At 44.3% G+C, this 24367-nt stretch overlaps 1 protein-coding gene across 1 annotated transcript in view; it reads right to left on the reverse strand.

Annotated features, from left to right (window-relative positions):
* LPIN2 (lipin 2) overlaps positions 1–24367 on the reverse strand; it is a 183511-nt gene that overhangs the window by 35398 nt on the left and 123746 nt on the right. Inside the window, exons 11-14 of the mRNA XM_088469640.1 lie at positions 24122–24191; positions 23937–24026; positions 23687–23763; positions 18947–19091 (exon numbers count right to left, since the gene is read on the reverse strand). Coding sequence (XP_088325766.1) covers positions 18947–19091; positions 23687–23763; positions 23937–24026; positions 24122–24191 — 382 coding nt within the window. The remainder of the gene's footprint in view (positions 1–18946; positions 19092–23686; positions 23764–23936; positions 24027–24121; positions 24192–24367) is intronic.

Consider the following 24367-nt stretch of genomic DNA (forward strand, 5'->3'; position numbering starts at 1 on the left):
TAGATCTGTCCTCATTGGCAGTATCCAACTTTAAACAAACAGCCCTTTTTGTTCCAACATATTTTTTCTCAATCTCCATAGTAGTAATGGAAACTTAGTAGAATAGAAAGGAGCAATGACCAGCTGCAATAGATCCAATCTTATTGGTACTGTCCCTGGCTCTTTTATTGTCATTTCTAGAGCAGTTGAGAATCCTGTTCTTTTCGGTCATTAAAGTAGAATTGCTACTTCCTGCATATGCACTTTGATTTTCAACAGGTTGCTAGACCTCGTTAAAAATAAGGGTGAGGCCACATCACCCAGGTCAGAACACTCATCTTAATGAGAAAACAACCATGCCTTGTGTCTGTGACAGACGATATTTGGATTAGAAACAAAACAGCCAAGTATTCAGGCTGCTTTCAGGTTTACATCTGGAAAGTCAAATCCTTACAATGGCCTGGAAACATCTTGTGTATTCAGCCTCCATTCTCCGGGAAGGACCTGCTTCCTGCTGAGAAAGCTTGCCAGGATGTTTTCTATGCTAGCACTTGGAGTGCTGAGAGGGAATTCAAGTGCCTGCTGCCCATGCCCTGATTATCGTGACTTTGCACATTAAAGGCGGCCTTTCGTACCACCCTAGTGGTTAAGCAAGCCACCACTGCCAAACCGCTTGAGAACAATTTCAGGTAAACTCTTTCCAAGTAGTCCAGAGGATGACTTATTGCTTTGCATACGGTTTTAATTTTTCGCTTGTTTAAAGCAAGAAAACCATTCTATAATACCCCTTTCAGACAGAAAAACAAATTATCGGGTTAAACATTTCAACCTGGTAATTTGCTGATTAAGACGGTCCTTTTTCTGTCTGAAAGGGTCAACCCGGGTCTAAATTCCCGGGACTTCGACCCAGGTTGACCCTTTCAGACAGAAGAAATACCAGTGTAAATCAGCAAATTACCGGGTTAAAATGTTTGACCCTGTATTTTGCTCTTCTGTCTGAAGGGGGGTACAGGCAGGAAATGGCAAAAGAACTCTGTACGCAAATGCCAGGTAAAATCCAGGTTTTTTGCCATTTTCTGTATGAAAGTAGTATTAGCGATCCAACATTTTTGTGCTACAAGCTATAGCAGGTATGCGCCCCATCTTGACGTACTTGCCTCTATTATTAATATCATTACTTGCTGTAATAGCAATATTTACATTTTTTTCTATTTTCTTCACCATGGCAGAGATATCCTTGTGGATTATTCCATCTGTACCTGGAAGTATAGAGGGAATCGTATTCGACTGTAGTTCAACATATTCCATCATAGTGTTCTTGTTCACTATCTTTCCCATGGGAACTATATCCATAATTGAGGCTAATGAATCATACCCAGGAGACTAAGCCTTATGCGTAGCTGGATATTGTCAGAGTTGCACAAATGTAAATAACTACTGGGGATTTTAGATCTCCACTCAAAAGTGTAATTGCATATTGTAAAGTATTTTCCTGTACGTCTAGAGCCTATCTGCTATACTGGTATTAGTTGGCTTTCCCCCAACTCATGATACAGTCACAGGATTGGAGAAATTCTGTTGTCTGGTCAAGTTAATTTTGTCCTATTGCGCCCAATTTCCCAGATACCAGTCTATCATCTGAAGTATAGCCAGACTGAAGATTCTGGTTCCTTATATGAGTCATAAGGATTACCACAAATCTTTTTGATGTCCCTAAAGATGCTGCTAAATTGAACTGGAGTCAAGTAAATTGGAAAAAACAGAAATGCATATACACTGCCGACTGACCTGCAACTGGAAGTCGGCATATTTCAAAATATTTAAATCTTCTATTATAACCGCAGAATTGACTTCAGTATTTCACATCTAAAATGTTTTAAAATAATCTTTTTTTTTTTCTTTACGGTTTTTCTTTTTAATTTATTCCATTATCTGAGATCCAAAATTTTTCTGGCATCATCCAAGAGTTTCCTTCTGTGTGTCAGAGATACAAATTTTACTGCCTGTAAATAAATAAATTTTCTTAAACTGTCTTCTAAAACATAGATTTTACTGCTGTAGCTGTAATGTCTGACATCATTAAATAAATTATCCAGGGCACTTCCTCGAATTTTATCAGGTATTCACAGGATACCACATCCAGTACTCCTTAATTTGCGAGTGATTTAATAACCATTGCTGCTTTAGGTTATATCTCCTATAGGACTGATTAAGACTATTCTGTCATCACTGAGGCTCCTCCCTGAATGTTGTTTGGGAAACCGTGCTGAGTGCCTGATCTGCCTCTCATGGTAGTCATGTATACTTCTGTCTCTTCTGTATTATGGAGTAAAGTGTACTTCATGAAAGTAATAAATCCTCATATGGTAAGATATTCTTATTTTTAAGTGTACACCTGCAGACACAGCTACAATTGTTCTTTTTACTACTAATCATCATCCAAATTGTTAGACATAGATGAACTCCACGGCCTCAAGCCCTGGAACATAGGTAACAACCAGATAAGAAGAAATAGCTGCAGAGATGAAACCTGAAATATAGTGTCATAAAATGACTCCACCCTAAGGACTTGCTGCTCTAGACTTTAATTTTACACATGCAACCTCCACCTGTGAAAGTACCCATAAATTAAGAACTGTGCCTATTCCACAAGGGTGTAAAACTCTGACAAGACTGTCTAAAGCTGCATACACATGCAACGATATTGTGAACAATATGAACGATATCGTTCATACCGTTCCATGTGTATGCAAGACCTCGTTAACGTTGCGCGCTCCAGCGGATCGTTAGCTATATCTTTCATCGGCCGTACTTGCAGGCCAATCTGACGATATTGTCAGATCCTGCAAGTTCGGAAATGCAGCCGGTGACTATACTGAACGATATTGTTAACGATATGGTTTAGTGTGTATGCTCAATGTTGGGAACGACATAGAGCCCAGCAGGTGAGGGGACAACACTGAACGATATCGCTCATGGAGCATATCTTTCCATGTGTACCCAGCTTTACTGCTTGTCTTAATTCACCAACAGAATCACAGATGAAATGCTGAGTATTCACCAAGTTACAGAAGTTGCTGAGATTGGTAGGTGTTACGGAAGAATTATATTATTCACCATATGAGCACAATGTACACTAGAACATGAAGAAGGGGATAGTGAGGGCATACTCATCCTCTATTTATATTATTAACAGTTTCTTATATAGCGTAGCATATTCCGTTGAACTTTACAAATGGAAACAACATTAATAGAACAAAACTGGGTAGCTCTATAATAGGCATTAGCTAAAATAGAGCAATGCTGGAACAAATCCTTATTCAGAGTACTTGCAATATACTTCAAGATATAAATCATATATATGATACTAAATAGTTGTAATGGAATGGAAATACTGGAGCCAGCTGACAAGATAAAAGTCAGACTGTGTAGACATTTAAAACAGATACATAGGATCAGACTGAAATATTTGACTTTATGGACTGGTCCTCAACACATAATGTGCAGATATAAATAAGCAAGTCCAGGGTGTAACCCACAGTTGATTAATTGACAAGTAGCCCAGTTAAGCAAAATAACCTTCTGCAGCTGGCTAGAAAAATGTACAAGCTCTTCACAAGTACTGCTTCTTGAAGCCAAATGCAGTTTCATAATGATGTATATATGTATATATATATATATATATATATATATATATATATATATATATATATAAATAAATATATATATATATATACATATACATACATACACACACAGTCAGGTCCATAAATATTGGGACATTGACAGAATTTTCAGATTTTGGCCTCTATTCACCACCACAATGGCTTTGAAATGAAACAAACAAGATGTGATTTAACTGCAGACTTTCAGATTTAATTTGAGGGTAATTACATCCAAATCAGGTGAACGGTGTAGGAATTACAACGGTTTCTATATGTGCCTCCCACTTTTTAAGGGGCCAAAAGTAATGGGACAAACTAAACAATCCTAAATCTAACTTTCACTTTTTAATACTTTGTTGCAAATCCTTTGCAGGCAATTACAGACTGAAGTCTGGAACGCATAGACATCACCAGACGCTGGGTTTCATCCCTGGTGATGCTCTGCCAGGCCTCTACTGCAAATGTCTTCAGTTCCTGCTTGTTCTTGGGCCATTTTCCCTTCAGTTTTGTCTTCATCAAGTGAAATGCATGCTCAATCGGATTCAGGTCAGGGGATTGACTTGGCCATTGCATAACATTCCACTTTTTAGGCTTAAAAAACTCTTTGGTTGCTTTTGCAGTATGCTTCGGGGCATTGTCCATCTGCACTGTGAAGCGCCGTCCAATGAGTTCTGAAGCATTTGACTGAATATGAGCATATAATATTGCCCGAAACACTTCAGAATTCATTCTGCTGCTTTTGTCAGCAGTCACATCATCAATAAATACAAGGGAACCAGTTCCATTGGCAGCCATACATGCCCACGCCATGACACTACTACCACCATGCTTCACTGATGAGGTGGTATGTTTTGGATCATGAGCAGTTCCTTTAATTCTCCATACTCTTCTCTTCCCATCACTCTGGTACAAGTTGATATTTGTCTCATCTGTCCATAGGATGTTGTTCCAGAACTGTAATGGCTTTTTTAGATGTTGTTTGGCAATCTCTAATCTGGTCTTCCTGTTTTTGTGGCTCACCAACGGTTTACATCTTGTGGTGAACCCTCTATATTCACTCTTGTGAAGTCTTCTCTTGATTGTTGACTTTGACACATATACACCTACCTCCTGGAGAGTGTTCTTGATTTGGCCAACTGTTGTGAATGGGTTTTTCTTCACCAGGGATATAATTCTTCTGTCATCCACACACAGTTATTTTCCATGGTCTTCCGGGTCTTTTGGTGTTGCTGAGCTCTCCAGTGCGTTCTTTCTTTTTAAGAATGTTCCAAACAGTTGATTTGGCCACACCTAATGTTTTTGCTATCTCTCTGATGGGTTTGTTTTGATTTTTCAGCCTAATGATGACTTGCTTCACTGATGGTGACAGCTCTTTGGATCTTATATTGAGAGTTGACAGCAACTGATTCCAAATGCAAATGTCACACCTAGAATCAACTCCAGACCTTTTACCTGCTTAATTGATAATGAAATAACGAGGGAATAGCCCACACCTGTCCATGAAATAGCTTTTGAGTTGATAGTCCCATTACTTTTGGCCCCTTAAAAAGTGGGAGGCCCATATTGAAACTGTTGTAATTCCTACACCGTTCACCCGATTTGGATGTAATTACCCTCAAATTAAATCTGAAAGTCTGCAGTTAAAGCACATCTTGTTTGTTTCATTTCAAAACCATTGTGGTGGTGAAAATCTGAAAATTCTGTCAATGTCTCAATATTTATGGACCTGACTGTATATTATATATATATATTTTATATATATATATATATATATATATATATATATATATATATTTTTTTTTTTTTAAATGCTGAAGGTATTTTTAGGTATACTATTCCAGTATAGAAAATATTGGAGCACCCCTAGTAAGGGCTTACCCCGTCTGGGTGCGGACTGGCTGTTGATTCCATTTTGGCTTTATCCACAGAAAGCAGTATCAGGCAAAGCCATAAGGCTTATACAAACGGAGGGCCAAATGCAGCTCCATCTGGCTGCTTCACAGGCCCCTTCTGGCGTGTAGTTTTGCACTGTACCAGGCTCACTGCTGCCAGACTTTCACCAGTTTGTGGGTCCTCCAGTAAGCCTGCCTTCAAACACTCAGAGAGTGATATTCCCAGGGTACCACCCCTGCCACAGACTGCAGCTCCAGGAGGAACATCGCTGGCCATAAAATAACAAACTTCCCTACTCTTGAGTCTTGTCTAAACTAGGAGACAGAAAAAAAGACTAAGGGGAAGAGGAGGAGCAGAGCTATATCCAGAAGGTGGGCGGTCCCTAGCAAAACTTCCTTTCTAAAGCTAAAGGTCCCCATACACAGTGCGATGGCCGATCCACTAGCTGACATATCGGGCAGTCCCCACACACGGAGCGATCGGGTGGCTGACCGCCTGATCTGCCAGCACCCCCCTCCCCCACCTGCATAGCGCTGCATGGGATTGTACATCTCATCCGCAGATCAACTGAACATGCAGAAAGACCTGGAGGAGCTATGTATAATCCCACAGGAGCGCGCACTGGTCGATATACCCACACATGGAACGATATAGCAGCGATATCGTTCCAGTCCGTCGGATCGGCTGCTATATCGCACAGTGTATGGAGGCCTTAAGGGAAAGAGATGCAATCCCAATGTAATGGCTGCCATGGGGGAACAATAAAAAAAATAAATAAAATTTATATATATATATATATATATATATATATATATATATATATATATATATATATATATATACATACATATACACACACACACACATATATATATATATATGTATATACACACACATATATATATATACACATACACACAGAGAAAGATATATATATGGGTATTTCTGTGTATATATGTAGATATTTTGCTATCCTTGCATCTTTAATCTTCGTGCATCTACAGTATCTCTAAAAGAATTTGGTAAATATTATATCCTATCATACTTACTACTGTATCATACTATGTAAAATGCAATGTTCCTTAATAAATATGCATGTAGTGATATCATATACTCTTATAGTACCCTTCCCTAAGGCTACAAAAAGCTGCTCATTAGGTTGTAATTGCCTGTGGTGTATCTACTTGTATCTTAGACATACTTCCTGACAAATCCCTGTAACCGGTCCTTGAGTTAGAAGCAAGTTCATGAATACATCTTATATATTCCCTGCAGCACAATTGACTGTGGGGGCCCGATTCCGAGATTTAGGCGAATGCAATTGCATTCTCACAGATCATAGTTGGTAAAATATGCTAATGCCTTCCAAAGCACAGCCGGACATAGGGACACCGACCTCTGCCGTCTTATATTCTATCGATGAAGGTAAACAGCATAAAACAAATATCAGCCAGTCACGCAGCATGCAAGCCCAATCCGGCCAGCCACAAACACTGCAGCTCTCTTGACTCGCAGAGAGCTCTCGTGCTGTTAAGGAGATCACAATGGCTAATTTATGCACACCCATGGAACTGTGGGCCTAATTCAGACCCGCTCGCGAGCGCAGGACGCTCGCAAGCGGGTCGATGGTGCCCTAATGCGCATGCGCACGACGGAGGGAGCTCCGTCGTGCGCATGCGCGAGACCCGCATAGCGACAGCCAAGCTGCCACTCCGGGTCTCGCACCAAAGGGGGCGTTCTGTCGATGGTGACTGACAGCACACCCCCTTTGGTGGGCGTGCCTGCCAGACGGAGGCGTTCCCATGGGAACGCCTACAGTCTGGGTCCGATAGAGCCAAAATCACTCCAGAGCTTGCGGCCACGAGACCCTACAGCAGGGTCTCGTCGCAAGCCCGATGGTCGCGATGGTCTTGACCATCGCAACCATCATCATGGACGCTCGCATAAGCTGTGGGTGGTAACCCACAGCTATGCGAGCGTCCAAGAGGCCGCTCCATTTTTAGGTAGGAGGGCCCTGATTCAGAGCGAGCGCTCTGGTCAGAGCGTCCGGCTCAGAATCAGGCCCTGTGTTCAAATCGTCAGACACGTCTACGTTGTTCTAACCCGCCCCCCGTTGCGAATGGTTTCTCTGTATGAGTGTAGTCGCAATGCAAATATCTGCACATGCGCAGTGCGGTTTTCGCGCATGCACAATAGAAAACAATCGCTTGGTCTGCATAAATATCGGCTTTGTGAAAATCTCTAAACCAGGTCCTGTGTCCATGAATGACAGTTCTCCAGAGAAGCCATTTTATTTTACATAGTTAACCTTTCAGAACACTACAGTCAATGTTCAAACTGACAAACTTAAAAAATGCATACAGGTCCACTTGCTTACATTATTTTTGGACTATCCAAAAAGTAAATAGCAGTATAAAAAACAGGAGATATGGTAAGAACTTACCTTTGTTATCTCTGTTTCTACGAAGTCCTTAGGGTCCACATGGATACCGTGGGGTATAGGGCTTGGCTCCAGCCATGGGCACCACATAGTTAAAGATGTCCATCCCAGGATGCACCGGGCCCCCTCCTATACCCCGCCCCAGGCCAAGGCACCTCAGTTTTAGTATCAAGCCATAGGCCGGGAGAGAGGAAAAAGGAAGAAGAAAGTCTGGAACACACACGATTCACATTCTCACAGAAAAAGGAGACAGAAACTGGCGACCAGAACAACACCCTACAGAAGCACAGGGCGTCATGGCGGGCGCCCTGTGGACCCTAAGGACTTCGTAGAAACAGAGATAACAAAGGTAAGTTCTTACCATATCTCCTGTTTTCTAACTCAGGGTCCTTAGGGATCCACAGGGATACCATGGGGATGTCCCAAAGCAGTATCCTTCAAGGGAGGGGATGCTCCTGTGCAGAGAGGAGAACCCGCCGCCCGAAGGAAGCATCCTGAGAAGCAAATGGCGTAATGCCTTACGAAAGTATGGACAGGGGACCACGTGGCCGCCTTGCAAAGCTGAACAGCCGAGGCACCACGTCGAGCTGCCCACGAAGGCCCCACAGACCTTGTAGAATGAGCCTTCACAGAGGGTGGCAATGGAAGCCCCTCATGAGTGTATGCCTCAGAGATAGCCATGCAGATCCAGCATGCCAAAGTCTGTTTATTTGCAGGCCAACCCCTCTTATGAAATCCACATAGGACAAAGAGTCAGATTTTCTTAAAGAACTGGTACGGTCCACGTAAAATTCGCAGAGCCCGTACCACATCCAAAGAAGCCTCACCAGCCGAGAGATCAGATGAATTAAAGGCTGGGACCACAATTTCCTCGTTAATGTGGAAACTAGACACTACTTTAGGAAGGAAGTCGGAACGGGTACGAAGTACTGCCCTATCCGAATGAAAAATTAGAAATGGGGGACGACACGAAAGAGCCCACAAATCCGACACTCTTCTGGCTGAAGCAATAGCCAAAAGGAACACTGTCTTTGCCGTAAGCCATTTCAAATCCACGGAACCCAAAGATTCAAATGGAGGACCCTGGAGCGCCTTCAGGAACACAGCCAGATCCCATGGAGCTACCAGATGGACATAGGGAGGCTGGATGCGAAGGACACCCTGCATAAAGGTACGGATATCAGGCTGCGTAGCAATCCTACGTTGAAACCAAACCGACAGGGCAGAAACATGCACCTTCAGTGAGGCGAGGCGTAGACCTAAATCCAAGCCCGCATGTAGGAAAGCCAACACTCTTGCTATCCGAAACTCGTGAGGATCATACGCTTTAGGGCGACACCACTCAAAATAGGTATGCCACACCCTGTGGTAAATTCTAGCTGAAGCCGGCTTCCGAGCATGTAGCATGGTATTCACCACTGCTCTAGAGAAACCCTTGGACCTCAAGAGGTAAGTCTCAAGAGCCACGCCGTGAAAGATAGCAGACTCAGGTCCGGGTAGAGGCAAGGACCCTGAGACAACAGATCCGGCCGTGAGGTAATAGCAATGGAGTGTCGATGGACAGACACTGAAGATCCGAGTACCAACTCCGTTTGGGCCACCAGCAGGATCTTGCCTCCTTCCTGCCTAAACTTTCGAATTACAAGAGGCAGCAGGGAGAACGGAGGAAACGGGTACACGAATTGGAAGTTCCATCGTGCTGACAGAGCTTCCCACCAGGAGAGCTCCTGCGTCTCTTGTTCGGGATCCGTACGCCCACAGCTTGCGGTTGTATCTGGAGGCCATGAGGTCTATTTCAGGAAGACCCCACTTGTCCACCAGGAGTTGGAGCACCTCCTGGTGAAGAGACCATTCCCCAGGGTGTACATGGTGGCGGCTGAGGAAGTCCGCTTCCCAGTTGAGCACACCCGGAATGAAGACGGCCGAAATGGCTGGAAGATTGCCTTCTGCCCAAGTCAGGATGTGGGACACCTCCCTTAGAGCCGCTTGGCTTCAAGTTCCTCTCTGACGATTTAGGTAAGCCACCGTGGTGGCGTTGTCTGACTGAACCTGCACAGGTTTCCCCAGCAGGAACGGTCTTGCATGCTGCAGCGCCTTGGACACTGCTCGAATTTCCAATATATTGATCGGCAGGTCCGATTTCTCTGACATCCACCGGCCCTGGAAGACGTGTGGGCCGGTCACAGCACCCCAGCCCCGAAGGCAGGCATCCATTGTTAGAAGGACCCAATCCGAAATCCAAAACTGACATTCCCTGCTAAGATGGGACTTTTGTAACCACCAAGTCAAAGACAGGCGCACTTCCATCTGGACAGGATCAATATCTGCAGAAGCCTGGAATGGAACTGGGCATACTCCACCATGTCGAACGTTGACACCATGGAACCCAGTAACTTCATTACTGAGAGAAGAGACACTCGGCGATTGCTTAGAACATTGCGTATCTTGGACTGCAACAGGGCTATCTTTTCCTCCGTCAAGAAGATCCTCTGTTGCTGAGAATCCAACAATGCCCCGAGATGGACCATTCTCTGAGAAGGAATTAGAGAAGACTTCTTTCAATTCACTAACCAGCCGTGAGCCTGAAATACTGATATTGTCAGTTGTAGATGGCTGCAAAGGACCTGTTGCAACCCTGCCAACAACAGAAGGTCGTCCAAGTAAGGTAACAGGCAAACTCCCTGCAACCGCAGGTGTGCCGCCATGACCTCCATTACTTTTGAGAACACCCGAGGAGAGGCCAAACGGTAGAGCCAAATGGTAGAGCCTGTAATATCCGGTCCCTCTCAGGGATAACGGAACAGGTTCTATTACTCCCATCTGAAGCATAGAACGCACCGCCTCTTGGATCGCTAGAGCCTTCGTTGGATCTAAAGGACGTGCTGTTATAAAGAACTGATGAGGAGGCCTTCTGCGGAAGGAGAGGGCATATCCCTGGGATACCATCTCCCTTACCCAAGTGTCTGTGGTGCTTTTGTACCAACACTGGGCGTATCGCAGAAGTCGGCCTCCCACCTTGGGGTCCACCAAGGGGAGGCCCAACCCATCAGGCTGAGGGTTTGTCATCAGGCTTGGCGGCTGGACGTCTGGTACTCCAAGCTTGTTTCTTGGTTTTAGTGTTCTTTTTGGGGCTTGAAGGTCTCGGAAAAGACTGAACCTTAGGTTTTTCCGGAGGGCGATAGGGCCAAAAGGACAGATTTTTAGACCCAGACGGAGTCGGGGCTGAAGGTAGACATGCAGATTTGGCAGCCGCCAGCGTGTCCACTATTTTGTCCAGAGCTGGCCCAAACAGGATCTGCCCAATGTAGGGTAAGCATTCCAAGCCTTTCTTGGATTCAGCTTCCGCCCTCCAAGAACGTAACCACAAGGAGCTTCGAGCGGCCACAGCCGCTGAGGAAATGCTAGAAGCAGGCTCAGATCCAAAGCTGCTTCGTTAATGTACGTAGTGGAATCCCAAAGGTTACCCACTAACACCACCTGTTCGCTTGTACCCTCAGAAGCAAATGATGCTTCCAAAGCTTCTGCCCATCTTTCCATAGCCTGGGCCACCCAGCAGACAGCCGTAGCTGGTCTAGATGCTCCTCCAGAAAGGGAATAGATAGACTTAAGGCACACCTCAACCTTACGGTCTGTAGCATCCATCAGAGGAGACATAGACGGCATAGGAAAAGTTGCGCTCTTTACTAAGCGCATCACATGAGAATCCACCTGAGGAGGAGACTCCCATTTAGTGAAATAATCTTCCGCAAAGGGATATGCACGGGCAAGGCGCTTGTGAGGTTGAAATCTTTTTCCCGGAGATTTCCACGCCTCTTCCATGTGATCAACTAGCTGACCACCTTTAACCTCCTTAAAATAAGCATGAGTAGGCGCTGCAGGTAAGTTGTCATCCGTAATTATCATGGCCGCACGGACTGCCCGTATGAGCCCTGAAATGTAAATGCTAGACTTAGCTTCTGCCCCTGCTTGAGGAGTGTCAGTGTCCGACCCGTTATCCTCATCATCCTGTGCGGATGGATATGACAATAACGGTCTTTTAGCAGGTCTAGACTGATCCTGCTGAGTGCTACAAACCCCAGAATTAGACAAACCTGGGTCTGCCGGAGTAAGGACCTGTTGCGGGGGGCACTGTGTCATTACTATCGGCCCCTGGACCCCTAGAACTGGAGGCGGGACTACCGCCTGCTGTGCGAACCCCAATTGTGGAAACGCAGGAGGGGCTGCCAGCCGAGTTACAAGGACAGTCAAGGCCAAGGTGGTTCCTGAGAGGTGCTGGGTACAGCAGAGGTACCAGGAATGGCCAAACATGCAGGACATAGCCCATCCTGAAGTACTGCCCCCTCCCCCACACCTGCTTTACATCTGGAGCAGAAAAATAGGAGAGGTGCTCCTCTCACTGGACATAGTGGTATGTGACACTCTTTCACAGCAATAACGTCTTAAACTGTGAGGCAGATTCCCACCCTGACAGTACTGGCACTGAGAGGGCTGGTCAGGAGGAAGAAATAGGGATAGCTAAAATGGCTGACAGGAGAATATATTCAGACACACAGCACTAGCACAAGTCACATACAATGCAGAAATTCAGACCTACAGCCTGGCAGTTATAGCGCTACATACGCTGACCTTATCTGGAGGAGAGGTATGCAAGGGGCACCCAGGCTCCACACCCTGCATCACAGCGTCTGTTCCTCATAAAATGGCCGCCGGAGGATGACGGGAGGCGGGCCTGGGGAGGATCAATGCCTCAGCCTGCCAAAAGCGCAGTGGAAGGCGCCGGAGAGCAGTGATGGGGAGGAGCCTCCTGTGCTCTACAGGGAAGGCATCCTCCCCTGGCAGGCTATTAACCCCCCGGGATGCTGGAGCGTGTTCAGCAACGCTCCAGCCCCGCATCCCCGGTGGTCTAGTGGAGAGCACAGGCATCCGCCTGGCTCCACTATACTGCCGTCCCCAGGCAGTATAGTGGACGCTGGACTGTGAGCCAGCGGGTGATTACATTTGGAGTACCCAGACTGGGAAGGTAATGCTTTATAGGGGGAGCATACTAATACCCCTATATGTTCTACAGTGTACCTCACTTGAAAGGTCATTTATGGTACGCATCCATTTGTGCTTTTTAAACTTTATTAAAAATTGTGAAGATTTCACACTATTGTGGCAACCCCCTTTTTTGTTTTGCATGTATGCACACTGAAAGATACCTGTATAAAGGAGGTGTTTCCTTGGATGGAGGAATCTAAACAAAGCTTTGAATGACGACCTGATATAACAGAAGTTACGGTGAATTATTTAAAACTTTTCTGGGACAGTGACATTTACATAGTAGTATTTCACTTGGATTGATTAAGTGGTGTAATCACATCACGCACGGATAATTGAATAAGAAAGACATTTAAAATACTGTCCACCACTCCCATTAGGAGCGCTTGGGAACAACCTTTTTCTCTTTTCTGACATATTACGGTGATTTGTGAAAACCACTTCAGTTCCCTTGCAGCCCTATTTAATGTGGATCACTATTGTTCTATATTGATTTATCTGTGAGTCAGCGGGCGCCTACCCCAGACGCCCGCTGCTTACCTTATGCAGCCCCCTGTACATCCGGCCACAGTCCGCGGCCCCCGGGGGTTCCGCTAGCTGGAACCCCCAAGAGCCCGCCGAGTTCCCAGGATCACTACCGGTGGTCGGCACCGGCGGGGGTGTCGGAGCGATAGCATGGCATGGACGTCCGCTGGACTGTCCTATGCTACCGCTCATTGAAGATCTTCAGGGGCTGTTACACACAGCCCCCATTTGTGATAACCCAGCTCCCGGCCAGGCACCTACTGAAACTGAGGTGCCTTGGCCTTGGGCGGGGTATAGGAGGGGGCCCGGTGCATCCTGGGATGGACATCTTTAACTATGTGGTGCCCATGGATGGAGCCAAGCCCTATACCCCAAGGTATCCCTGTGGATCCCTAAGGACCCTGAGGTAGAAATCTTAATAATAACGTGAACAAAGAATAAGCTTGTTAAAGAGGAGCATAAATTTAAACTGACTGTATGAGGGAATAATAATAATAATACAATCAAACTGGGTATTGTGACCTGATAGGTTTCGTCTTCACCAATGGGTTTTCTCGAGGTTAAAACTCGAGGTTTACACTAACTTCCAGTATTTCTGCTAAAAGTCCAACACATTTTGAAGCTGAAATTGGCTCCAGGAGAGAGGTCTCTAGATAATGGAAGTTTCAGCTGCTGCGTCTCTCAGGATTCAACAGTACACATTTAATAGACTCTGGCCCTCATTCAGAGGCGCTCGCAAGAAGCAAGCGATCGTTCTGAATGAGGGCGGCCGCTTCTATTTTTTAGTGCGGCCTCCTGGTCGCTAGGTAAGCTGTGGGTTACCACCCACAGCTTAGCGACCGACCAGGTTGATGGTCAAGACCATCGCGACCATTGGGGCTTGCGACGAGACCCTAAGGTTGGGTGTCGGGCAACCGCAAGCCCCAGGGAGCTTCCTGCTCTGATCGAGCAGGAAACACCCCACTGACATCACTGCTGATGTCAGTGCGGCCGCCCACAAAACGGCAGGCGTTCGTTTGTGTAGCCTCCCCCCGCCCCGCCTATAAAACGGGCCGAGCTGTCGATCAACATCGACAGCCGCCCCTTTTGTAGTGAGCTCCGGAGCCAGAAAGTTTGTCTCGCTCCGGGGCTTAAGCACGCGCAGTGCGGACGCTGCGCGTGCGCAGGTCCTTAACATCGACCCGGTTGCGAGCGCTCAGCGCTTGCGACCGGGTCTGAATGAGGTCCTCTGTCCTGAACTGCTTACCGGATCCCTTCTTGACCAACGTGGACAGCGATCCAGTCACTTAGTTCTATGTCCAAGCACGATGATCAGAGTCTGTAAGGCTGGCTTATCACAATAAGGAAAATAATGCATGCTTTAAGGCTGCAAGTAATGTGGTAATACAAAGTCACAGTAAGAAAAAGTATGTGCATATGTTGGTATGTAGGTGCTCTTAACCTTCAGTTTAAGGGTTAACTAAATGACCCCAATCTTTCTCTACGCTGCTCCAGACTTTGCTTGTTTAGCAGCGCTCCTCACAGTGATGTTATCATGGTTTTATTATAAAATCAAAGGGCAGTTGTCATGCCTGAGGATTGATTTGGGCTGGAACTGGCGTGGGAGGCTGAAGAGGAGCCTTTGTATGTCTGAATAAACCTGGGTGGCTTAAGCCAGCACCTCCTCATGTATTGCTGTGAGGAGGTAGAAGTGCTGCAGAGGATGATGGGCCCGAAGGTGAGAACAAGAATGGAATGTATTTATTAAACAGAAGGTTGAAATGAGAAATTGAGATAATACTGAGTGAATGAGCAGAATCGGATTGGGACCGATGATGCTGGATTGAGAGCTGGATCGGTTTGAGATCGATGCTGATGATTTGAAAAACTTGATGGATTTGAATCCGATGTTGGAGAATTGGAGAACTTCGGAACAGCACAGACAGACCTCAGCACCAGCCGGGACCTCTGTACTATCCTGGATAGGCACCGGAGCGGTAAGGAAGTGCTTTTAATAGTTCAGAGCGTGACAGCATTATAACATTACAAACATTTTCTATATATTGCTTTTGGAATTTCATGGATAGTGGTTTTACTACTGATCTAAGGGGTTTATTTACTAAGCTTTGTTAGGAGATAAAGTGAACAGATAAGGTACCAGCCAATCAGCATTTGAAAAATGACAGGAGCTGATTGGCTGGTTCCTTACCTCCGTTCACTTTATCTCCTAACAGAGCTTAGTAAATAGACCCCTTAGTGTGATACATCCCATATCTGTACTCTATTTTGTTTTTTAAATATTTTAGTAATATCTGTTCGTAAAACTATGCCCCAACATATTCATTAAGGTATGCAGTCCCCAACAGGGATTCCATGCACTGGGAGGGAACATGATAAGGAACTGGTGAAGCACCTCTAAGACATGGGTTAAAATGATCACACAGATAAACCACCTAAAATACAGCTTGAGTCATGCATCCGCTCACATACAAGAGATGTTTGCAACCACAATGTTGTGACTAATTGTGGGATCTGACTGCACTGACTTGACCTGTAATCCATTTCTTCATTCCCTTAGCAGACTTCTCTGAATCGTACTCAGAGTTCATCAGTCACTTTGTTCTTTCCACTGTGCATAACACACCTGGGCAAGCTGGAAGCAGAACAGCTGTTTTTGCTTTTACAGGATAGACCTATACCACTATCCCCAGCTGATGAGTAAATAACCTTTCATTCAATATAGACACTGCAACAGCTGTTAGGGTTATCAGACATTTCTCTGTTGTCTCATTCATAAAGGACAAAGGCTCTCTGTTGCAAATGTAGTTAAATGGAAGGGATACTACACTATTACACATGATCACTAGGGGATATAGTTATGAGATAGGCGTCAAAATACCAACGCCTATCTTAATCCCGACGCCGGAATCCAGTAAGCCGGTGCGCCCTTAGTGCTTTACGCACGAAGGGGGGAAACTTAGGTTTAGGCACTAGCAGGGAGAGTTAGAGTTAGGCTACAAGAAGGAAGGGTTAAGGTGAGAAGGGGTTAGGGTAAGTATACTTACCCGACCCTGTCGAGCTACCAACCATCGGGAGGCCGCTGTCGGTATTGTGACAGGAGGCACCCGACAGCCGGGATTACATACCCATTCCGATCACTTAAAAGAAGGAACTCCCCTCTTCTTAATGTTTTCTTCAGTGTATGGGTTATTCTCTGGTCATCATACATGATCACTAGAGAATAAGTTCTCAGGAGCAGCATGATTTGAAATAGAAGACACCTCTCATTCAAACGAGAATACCCCAAGTCCCTAGGTGCCAGTACTGAAAAGATAGGGCATTTTGTCAAATTGTCTCCTCAAATCCCCTTGGCCCTTACAACTGCCTGTAGAGTATCCAGTCCACATTTACAATATCGACATGAATCAACATGTCGACAGGCACAATCTTCACATTCTCAGAAGTGTGCCGGGAGTGTTAGGGAGAAGGCGGGGAGGGAGAAGGGTGAAAACACCCACTGGAATGCGTGTCATATGTCTGTGCCGGAACTGCTGGTCACATGACCGCCAGGACTCCAAAGCAGTACTCTAAAATAGTACTCAGAACCAGTGGGACTTGTCCTTAGAACTTATAAGTTATATGCGGAGAACAAGAACTGAAGGAGGAAAAGACGCCAAGCATGTCTTTTCTCAATCTCACTGGTTTGAAAGCAAACTGAAGTGTCTCAAATCAGTAAAACATTTTTGGTGATTTCCACAGTTATTTACCAAATAAATTCAGGTTCTACCCAATTATCAACAAATAAAAAAAAACAAAAAAAAAAACTGACCAGTGAGATAAACATGGGAGCCCCTAACATGTGCCATGTTTCTACTGAAAAATCTATCAATACACAGACATTAGGACAATGATACATGGCAATCTTAGTGATCACTTTATGTTTATAGAAACATCTGCTTACCATGCACTTACTACAAAACAACTCACCCATGAGCGTGAGGAAACATACATTAGTATAAATGTGATACTATACCCGGGTTTTTGCACTTAAGTTTGGGTGACAGAAGAAACATTAATACATTTTTAAATTAATATAATTTCTCTTACACCAGCTACGAAACCAGGAATGTCAGAGGCTCATTTATTTATTCCCTGGAATAATTTATTGGGGGTCAAGGGGTCAGCTAATTGTCCACCATATGTATTGGGACCAATCCAAGTCTGTCTGCTGCTGTCTTCTTTCTACAATCTTTATTGTCCATTACAATTTTTTATTCAGACATAATAAAAGTATTATGAATCAGGCAATAAGAAAACAATATTAATTATAGCGTCAAAAATGATAGGAACCATCCTCTCCTCCGTCTCGCACCTCTTCAGAATATGCTTAACACTGCAGCCCTTCTAATTTTCCTCTCTCTACACTCAACCTCGACTGCCCCCTCTGCCAGTTGCACCACTGGCTCCCTATTCTACTCAGAAACAAATTTAAACTCCTCTCACTCACCTAATAAAGGCCTAAACCAGAGGTTCCCAAACTCCGCCATTATAGTCCAGATGTTAAAGGATATTAATGCTTGAGTCCTAAACCATGTCTCCCCACCCTACATTTCCACTCAATCTCCAGCCCAATGACTGCTGCCTTTCCTGTTCCCTGCTTAGCCATTTCTACACTCATCTTCAGGACTTTTCCCATGCTTTGGAATGCCTTCCTACACCCAATAAAACTGCCCCAACCTCAAAGCCTTTAAAAATGGCCTTGAAACTCACCATTATTAAAGCCTGAAAGCCTTCCTCCTAATTGCCCAACCTCTGCATTGCACATGTCCACTCACCTCTACCTCTTTGTATCAAACCATTCCCTAAACTACAGTAAGCAGGACCCTCTCCCCTCTGTATGCTGTACATAATTATCTAAGCACTTTAATCAGTAGCATCACCCAGTGCGCTTAAAATGCCTGACACCCCCGTTCGTGTTCCCCTTGTTCTCACGGAAGGGGGCATGGCCTCGTGCATGCAAAGCCCAGTTGGATGACATTTTGGGTCACAATGGGGGCTTGCTCAGTGTTCTGGGAGCTGCTGGGCAGCCCAGCCTCTCGGTGTACAGTGTGGATGATGTGTGCATCACTGCTATCAGCGCTGCTTGGTGAAAACATTAGAGGGGGTTACACCAGAATAGAGAGCAGCTCTGCTATTTTGGCGTCACCCTCTCGGATGGTGTCACCTGGTACAGCCCGCACCCCCAAGTGATACAACTACTTATTCATGTATAAATTTAAGTTACCGCCATGTATGTACTATTCTATACTTGTGCAATGTTGTTAGTCTTATGTAAGATGCTACAGAACTCTTGTTCAAAAATATAAACAAAAGATAATAATAATATAAATGACAATCTTTTAAACTGTGAATAAATACTACATACTATTTGTTCTGAAGACAGGCGCAGGGTCTTACGGTAAGATGTGGTACCACTGTGGCTCTGATGCTGCACAGGAGCAGCTTCAATGTTTATCTGTTTCAGTTCCAAGGAGTCCTCGTCACTTGAAGTATTGTCCTCTGTAGACAGCCTAATGAAACACAATGTAACAAATTATTCAGGAGAGAACCTATACCTTAAACTTTTCTATACCAAATGACATCCATTTAAGGCACAGACATTAGTTACCCAGTGACCAAATAATGAACTGTCTGAAGAGCTCTACAGCCATTTCATGCAACATTTAGTGTATACTGAGTATAACAGCACAGCTATTCCCATGTGTACCATTAGACAATTCTGGATTTAGTTAGGAAATAAGCAACAGCTTATGGAGCGTACACACGGTCAGATTTGTCAGACTTGTCAGATTTGTCAGATGAACGACTGAACGATTAAACGATTTGAAAGATTTGAACGATTTTACCAAAGTTTTGAACGATTTGAACGATTGAACGATTTTTGACTGCATTAAAATGAATGGAATCGTCCAAGTCTGACTGCAAACCCATCAGATGTCAGATATCGTTATCTGACAAACGGGAACGCGCATCGTTGATCGTCCGTCGTTCAGGCATGTCAGATATGAACGATTTTCCTTCAGATATGAACGACTGAACGATTTTTAAATCGTTATCGTTCATATCTGAAGGAAAAATCTGATCGTGTGTATGCACCTTTATGGAGCGTACACACGGTCAGATTTGTCAGACTTGTCAGATGAACGATTGAACGATTAAACGATCTGAACGATTTGACCAAAGTTCTGAACGATTTGAACGATTGAACGATTTTTGACTGCATTAAAATGAATGGAATCGTCCAAGTCTGACTGCAAACCCATCAGATGTCAGATATCGTTATCTGACAAACGGGAACGCGCATCGTTGATCGCCCATCGTTCAGGCATGTCAGATATGAACGATTTTCCTTCAGATATGAACGACTGAACGATTTTTAAATCGTTATCGTCCATATCTGAAGAAAAAATCTGATCGTGTGTATGCACCATAAGATGTAGAGAAAAAAGGCAAAACAGAGCTGAGGCCGCTTGCCAAGTACGCAGAATGCACACTGCAACTGGCTCAGCTTTTGCACTTGTGAAACATCCTGCACATTTGTTGGTGAGTGCGCCTAGTTTGCTGGCAGGCAGAAAAATAGATGTGCACTAGTAAAAGTAGCATCACAGTCCAGCAACTTACTACTTCAGTTCCAAATCTTTCGTGTACCCTAAATTATGACTTATATTAATGGGACACTGGAACTCTCTTTATTACATGTGACATTTTATATGTTCAAGGATTTTGCACTGTGTATTGCTGTGAAGTTCTGTCCACTGTAAGTGAAACGTAGAGTAAGAGAGCAATGTCTAGATCCATAACCTTCTTCCCCATCCTCTCATACTTTTCTCATTGAAATCCTCCTTGAGATCTTGGGATTTGGGCCCAAATTTGCCGGGATTTGAATACCACAAGTGGAGGTTTCAATCCCCGGATTTCCGGATTGAGCTGCGCATGCAGCATGAGTGGTTTATGTCAGGCAGCGCTGAGCACTCGGCTCAGAAGCTGCCCGGCTGTGCACGGCGACCCGCCGTCCGTCCCCCTCCAGGAATCTTTAGGCAGAGGACGGAGGTGCTACTCACACAGGCAGTGAATGGCAACGGCAAGGTGTGGCTGTCACAAAAATTCTGGCCCTGGAGTATACCGATTGGAGACGGGAGGATGAGGGAGCCCTGCTGCTGCCATGCCACACCGCCAAGCCCTACACCCAGTGAGACAGTGCCTGCTCTGCTGCCTGGGCACCCCTCTGTTACTGGCTGCTCTTTTGGAGAGGAGGACAAAGAGAGTCAGACTGTCACTGGAGTCAGAGACTGGGTGAGTCAGTGAAGTCATTACTCCTGGGGGAAGGGGGGGTGGGGAGGGAGGGGTGTAATGGCTGGGCCATGATTATTATGTATGTATATTTTATTTCTCATTGATCAACTCAATCCAGGGATTGAAAAAAAGGCCCAGGATTGGCCTCCCTAGAGGTAGATTACCGGTTGTGTCTTTGTACCCGGACTGTGCAATCACCAATAAAGGCTCTATGTTATACAATGTCCAACTTCTCTGTATAGCACAAGATCTTGGGAACAATGGGCCTGATTCAGAGCCGGACGCTATTTGCGGACAGTCGTTCAGGAAAAGGGGGTGGCTATTCAAATGAACTGTTCGCTCTTTGCGGTCTGTTGACGCCACCATGTCTGAACGAGTGAACAAAACTTGCGGTCGTTTTTTGGATAACTATGCCCCCTGGCCGCTCGCATCCTACGTCATGTCCGCTATTTATTAGATTAATCAAGTACATCGACCAGCGTATGAACTGCTCGCTATTCTTGTGGTTGGTTTTTCCTACCACAATCTTGCGAGCAGTTCTGACTATAAAATAACCCAGTGACGTGGTCAATGACGCTGCTGTATTAATTATGCACACCCATAAAACGCCCGTTTTGACCTTTAAGCACGCCTGCGTTCGGCTCTCCACTCCCCGTTTTCAAGCACCTTCCCCTGTTACCACCCACATATGCCTCCTCCTGTCACTCAAAATAGCAGGCATTCGCTATTTAGCGAACAAACGAATTTCGGCCGCACTGACTGGTTCGCGCATGCGTATTAAAATCCGTACGCATGCGCAGTTGGGCAAACATCGCTCGGAACGAACAAGCGTCCGCTTACAAGCGGCTCTGAATCAGGCCCAATGTAGCCACTCACAATGACAATCAGAAGAGTATGATGTATATTACAAAACTAACGCGTTTCTTCAGTTTAGCCAATTTCTTCATAGGGTAAAGTGACTCATAACATGGAAATGTACCTCCAGTAGGATTTCAACAAGAAAAGGGTGAGAGCTGGGTGCCAGCAAACATGATCTCAGATGCCATCACGAAAATATTATTACTACTGTGTCAGGCTACAACCATACTTACTTTTAAACCAATGCACTACTCTAACCATCTGATATTAAGGAGACTGTTGTGTGTTTGTTTACAATCACAAATGTGGATACTTTTTGTAACATCAGACATAGCGCTGTGTATTTTCCTTTTTCAATTTTATATGTGATTGGGGACCTCATCACAACTGCTTACGTCTGATTTTGTGGTAATTGAACACATTCTGTTGCGGTGCCTGGCAACCAAACATCTGCCTCACAGTATATTTACAAGCCCCTATGTTGCAAAACATACTACCTTGGTAAAGACATACAAGTAAAGTAAAACACTACTTTGCTATAAAAAAAAAAAATGCTAAACAATGTCCTATTTTCTTCTTTATAGCACAAATTGCTAAATGCAACAAATGGCTTTGCCAGTATAAATGCTACAATAACTAAAAACTTAAAATCTTATCGTAAGCACAGAGCTAGTGTGGATAATTAGTACCACTGTAAGAAAAAAGAAACATACTGAAAAAGAGTGTGTGGGGATAGATGGGAAAGTCAATTGCTTTACAAAAAAAAAAAAAAAAACCCACCACAAGTCGTCTTGTATGGACACAAGCTCACAGAGAAACAAGCACTCACCCTACATGGCAGTAATAAAGCAACATGCCAAGCAGTAACACAAAGCAGGTGTACGCAGCAAGTGTGAATGTTCATTTACTGTTTCATTCCCGTAACAAACATCTTCTCAGGTGCATGGAAGACAGCCAGGCATGAGGTTATGTGTGAGCTTATGAATCATAATAGCCAATTAAACTCTATCCACGACAGACTTTATTTTCATCGCTCCAAACAGGGCAATGAAGAATAGCTGTGTCCGGACTGTTTGTTTTCTTTGTCATGACTAAAGGTCTATTCAATAAATCATAAGAACTTAGGAAGTATGCCTAATAAAAAGTCCTATTCGCACAGCTTTACTGTATTAAAAGATCAAGAGCAGGAAATGATAAAATGGGGTTTGGATTACATAATTCTATCATTATAAAAGTGAAGTTATACTTCATAAACTATAACCAGCCCCGAGGAAACAGGGAACAAATAGAATGACATGCTTCTCTCATTATAAAAGATAAACTTCATAAAATATAACCAACCTACATAAAAAGGGAGCAATTATGAAGCATTATAGAAGCAGAGCCACCAGTGAGAGTAAAGACATACTCGCCTACTCAAACACAATGTCCAGTAGACTCCTACATTTTGTGGAGCAGGAACCTTCTCATTCTGCCCACTTAATTGGGAAATTGTGTTATCAAGACCTCACTGATAGTTTATGTGAATCTCAAGTGTGAGAACATGGCCAAAAAGCCATCACCACGGCTCTTGGTCATAAAGTGCATCGCATCACCACGACCCCTGCCCTTGTTACTTTGCCTTCCGCTCTGGAACCATTCTTCGGAGATGTACAAAAAAGCAGGCAAATATAAAAGATATAAAGACTCTTAAAAAAAGATAAAGGGTAAGACAAAATTAATGTGATATGTTGGCGAGATGTTTCTGCAATCCTATGGGAGCCGCTTGCTGCCTAAAATATCTAGTGAAGAACAAAATGAATATGTACCATAAGAGTACAAAATAAGAAAACATATACACATACTGTAGATGGTGGGAGAATATAGAGGGATTTAAGGAGCAATATTTGTGTATTGTAAAATCTACTTGTATTTGCAGGTTGTAGCATATAAAATGAAACAGTAGGAAAGATACCGGATTTTTGTTGGTTCCTTTATTTCTATTTGCTCGCTGGTCACTTCTGAATCCAGTTGCTTCTCCTTTGTGTCTGGCTTTAAAGGCGAAAAAAAAAAGTTAGAAAAATATTACAGTATGATTTTCTGCAAGTATTCTCATTGGTAATACATGAAGTATTCTTGGTAAAATCTGAGCATTTGGCTGACAATAGGTGATAGAGCATGCTGGGTACACTGTATAATTATGCCTGTGTAAGTCATGTCATTACCTGTTTGACCATGCTTTCTCTCTTCCGCCAGAACCACCACCTCCTGGATTGCTTCGGCATCTTTTCCTTTACCCATGACTCAATGGTATTCTGTAATACAGTTATCGCAGAGAATGCTGAAAACATGCTGCACACATTAAAGTGTCAGAGGTCAGGTGTAAAGTATAGACAAGCATGACATTAACCTTCGGTAAGCTCTTATGAAACACTTGTAGACTCAGGATCATAGGAGCAGCCAGCACCCAGTTATAGTACCTAGAAAACAAATGCTAAGTAAGTTTATCGAAACATAAAAACACAGCCATTACAACAGCTAAATATAAGGTTTATATCTAATACAATCTATGGCCCTCATTCAGACCCACTCGCAAGTGGGCGTACGCACGTTCGCCGTACGTAAAAAAATATTTAAATTCAAGCACTCGCTCGTT

Source organism: Taudactylus pleione, unplaced genomic scaffold (genome assembly GCF_031769625.1).
Source record: "Taudactylus pleione unplaced genomic scaffold, aTauple2 ptg000093l, whole genome shotgun sequence".
Lineage (NCBI taxonomy): Eukaryota > Metazoa > Chordata > Amphibia > Anura > Myobatrachidae > Taudactylus > Taudactylus pleione.